Source organism: Vicia villosa, linkage group LG7 (genome assembly GCF_029867415.1).
Source record: "Vicia villosa cultivar HV-30 ecotype Madison, WI linkage group LG7, Vvil1.0, whole genome shotgun sequence".
Taxonomy (NCBI): domain Eukaryota; kingdom Viridiplantae; phylum Streptophyta; class Magnoliopsida; order Fabales; family Fabaceae; genus Vicia; species Vicia villosa.
The window spans coordinates 125271992-125276071 of NC_081186.1; the positions used below are offsets into that span (position 1 = coordinate 125271992).

At 30.2% G+C, this 4080-nt stretch overlaps 1 protein-coding gene across 1 annotated transcript; it reads right to left on the reverse strand.

Moving 5' to 3' along the window:
- Positions 1 to 1294: 1294 nt before the first annotated feature.
- Positions 1295 to 2890, reverse strand: LOC131618501 (uncharacterized acetyltransferase At3g50280-like). The gene has a single exon (XM_058889713.1). The coding sequence runs from the start codon at positions 2775 to 2777 to the stop codon at positions 1425 to 1427; it is 1353 nt and encodes a 450-aa protein (XP_058745696.1). The 5' UTR covers positions 2778 to 2890; the 3' UTR covers positions 1295 to 1424.
- Between the last annotated feature and the right edge of the window lie 1190 nt (positions 2891 to 4080).

Here is a 4080-nt window from a genome sequence, read left to right on the forward strand (position 1 = left end):
TGGGCTTTTACATTTCCTATAGTTTTATATACAGTCAACTTTTCATTTCACAGTATTTTTCTTTTTCTTTTTTCAATTGTTTTTAACTTAATTTCTAAAGTATCTTTTATTTATGCAAATTTATGTTTATGCATTTAAAAATTCAGTCAATTTTCATTTGATTTAAATAATCTATTTATTTCAATTTTAAACTTGTTTTACATTTATTTTGTAATTCACAATACTACATTAAATTTAAGATAATGATAACTTGTGTTTATAGGACACAAGTTAAAAACTAAATGAAAAAAATATTATTGGGAAATTGTGAATTAATTTTAATAAAAATATTAAATTATTTTTTTAATTATTTTTTCAATACAATAAATGAATTTCTTAACTTATACTTTTAAGACACAAGTTAACATTAATTTAACATTGCTCATATACATATTCTTTCATATAATTTAATTTTTCATATTATGCGTATATATTCTTGAAAGTGGATGGAATTATATTGTAAGCCTTTAAAGTTATATAATTTTTATGAGTGAAACATTTTATCCCTTTTTTAGTAAGGATTTATAGTTTGATTGTAATAGGAAGAGTATTTCTTATACTCTCGTTTATTATAATAGTTGCCTATTAAAAAAAACGGTGGCGTCTAATATGAACCACCCAACTAAATGGTTCACAGTGGATCATAATTGCTAGCCATTGGATTAATAGGCTCTATGAGATTTTACTATACATCTACCACACCAAACTCTTTCACTCCCCAAATGTGTCTGGACAAGAATGTTTTGTACTTCCTATTAGTTTTTCTCAGTTTTATGTTCTATAGGTTTTCTTATTTTATCCATTTTCTTCTTCTCACAAGCATCCCTATCATAACACCGAATTTACGGCTATGAGCAAAAATCGAGTAATCTCTGAATCATTAACTAGAACTTCTACTACTTGAAATCTACAAGGAGATGAAGGAGATGTCATTCGTGTGGTTGTCGTCTTGATGGACCTTGAGACCATCGAATCAAGCAAGGGAGCGATTGTGTTTTCTTACAAATTAGATGCAAATAAAAATGGCGGAGATGGTGATTGCAGACTATGGCAATTACAATCTCATACAGAGGAATTGAGCATGAATTTTGTTCGCCAATCGATGTGAAAATTAAATGTTAAATATGCTAGATGTTTAAAATGTATGCAAATACATAAAATTAAATGTGTTGAAACTTTTCAAGAATCTTGCGTTAAACATTCATATATAAATAAATTATAGATGTTTTTCATAAACTCCTATTAAAATCAACGCTAGAAAATAAATTATTTCTTCCTTGAAGAAAACAATAACAGAGAAGAGTCTAAAACTTTTGAAGAATACAATCCAATGAATCAAAAGTTTTATAAGATAAGATAAACAATGCATGGACCACATAATTAGCTTAGCTACACACAGCATCCATAAACTCAGAATCATTTCCGATTGCCTCCAAAATTTCATAATCAAGACATACTTCAAGGTTTATACTACCTTCTTCAATACCAGCAGAAACATAAATCTTTCCATTTTTTTTATTTGCACCCCCATTTCTTACCGCCACAGGTTTTCCCCAACCAAAATCATTACCATAAACATCAAACCAAGGCGAACTACCAATCGCCAATGAATTCCTATTTCCCACATCACCGTCTTTAAAAACAAAACTCGGTGCAGCTAACCAATCTTCATAATGATTCTTTAACTTCTCGTCAGAGTGCATAGCAATTATCTTGTTCATCTTCAAAGCGCATTTACCAAGTCCACCATCTTCCATTAATTCACAGACTTTCACAGTAACCACAAACTCCATCACAGCATTACCAAAATATTCCTCTGGCAACGGAGGAATAAACCTTGGTCTAACGCCTATATCTATCACGAAATTCAATTCTTCTTGCGTATCAAGATTCTTGCATCGTATAATAGAGCGCCAAACGTGAGTGAAAACTGCTTGCAAAGAAGATATGTTTTTTGTACCAGCCTCTAAATTGGCTTTGGATTTTAATTTTGTAATATTCTCTTTTGAGAAATGAAATAATCTCTCCGACATTGTAGTGTTGAGTTTTTGTTCTTCATTATTTTGATCATTAGAGAGACTATCTCGTGGTTCTATTGGGAAATGAAATCGAATTGGAAGTTGAATACCTGGTGGAAACCATCGTTGGAAAGATGGAATTTTTGAAATTTCGAAATTACCTCTCGAGATTTTGGCCCATGAATTGATGAAATGCCAAAGAGAAGTACCATCAACAACCACATGACTGATTGAACAGCCAATAATGATGCCATCGGTTAACTCTGTTACTTGGATCGCGAGTAATGGTTGTGACGTCCCTTCGTAATTCTTAACTCCGTTCAGTTGAAAAAATGAATAAAAAATATCTGGAAGATAAGTTGGTCCAAGGATGTCTCTTACACTAATATTTTTATTTGCGGCGTGAACAAAGAGTGCACCTTCGTTGTTGCAATTGATGGAACAAGAGATAGTGTTATCTTCGTGTTCCGTGATATTGAGCCGTCCTGTGAAAGGTGGAAAGAATTCAAGAGTAGAGGTGAGAGATTGTTTAAGGAGTTGGATTTGATTTTCTGTATCTAATTCAGAATTGTGTTGATAAATAAGACCGATTTGATTGTATCCAAATGGGAGATATTGAAGATCCCATGGTGTTAGATCGATTGTATGATGATTTGAGAGATTGAGATTGTGATTTGGTGCATGAATTATTGTGGTGGATAGAATTTGAACGGAACTCATAGTAACGGAAGTAAGGAATTAGGTTAACTGTAATGTTGAAATTAGGTGCGGCACTGTTTATAAGAGAGAATGCTTAAAATGAAGAAAAGGTCCACAAGAATAACCCGACCCATTAGTACTATGTAAAATACAATTTTTATTAAAATTTTCCAATTTAAAAAATTAATACCATAACTCATTTTAAAATAACATTAATGAAGATAACATTACCTGTTATGAAGATGTAAAAACTACGATATCAAAAGTTGATAAAACTTTTATAAAAGATAACGTTGCCCATTATTTTTTGTTGGGTTGTAATGATATGGTCTTGTCTTTTTATGATATTCTTAGAATATAAAGTTAAGGATAATGATGATTTCTGCCTAATAACAAATGTTAATAAATAATAAAGAAATGATTGCGTAAAAAAAAAAAATTTATTACAACTTTTAACCAAATCAAAATACAATTTTTAAATATAAGTTTTTTTTTATTCAACTAAAATATAGATTTCTTGACATGTACACTTAAGACATCGGATAACATTATCAAAATAATGAAATTAACAATAAATTTTTTGGTACTTTGTCTTGTTGTAAGTGTTATTTTCATTCAATCTAAAGATAAAAAATAGGTAAGCCCTCATACGGATGTTATGGCAATTGCAATTAATATGACTTAATTGAATAGTTAGATTATACAACCACCAAATGAGGATAGAGATTGCTCAATAGACTAACTAAAAAGTATTAGTTGTTTAAATTTGTCCAAATCATCATCTCTATTACTTATGTCGCCTTCTTAAAATTTATTATCTATGTCATTCTCTTCACTTGCGTCATTCAAATTCATACATAGACGGATAGAGTAAGGATTATGATTAATTTTAAGTAGAATTTATATTATTGTTATTTAATTTGTAATGTTTTTTAGAATATTCTTAGGACCTTAAAATATATTGAGGTGGGCTTTAATTAGTTATTGGGCCTTTAGTTACTGTCCACTACTACTATATATGTACTCATTGAGAGATGATAAAAATTATCAATGAAATCAAAAGTTATCTTTTATCATTATTTTCTTAGCCTAGTTTTATTTGTCTTGTAGTTTTAGAGCTTTTATTAGCTTTGTTAGGGTTCTTGAATTTGCATCCTAACAATTGGTGCTTTCATCCATGTACTCAAATTCTCCTATGGGTTATCCTTATCATACATCTTCATATCATCCATGGAGTATTCCTTCTACCTATCCTACAAACCTTTCTTTTACATCTCCTACCACATCTTCATTTCCATCCTTTCCATGAGAACTTTTTACACCC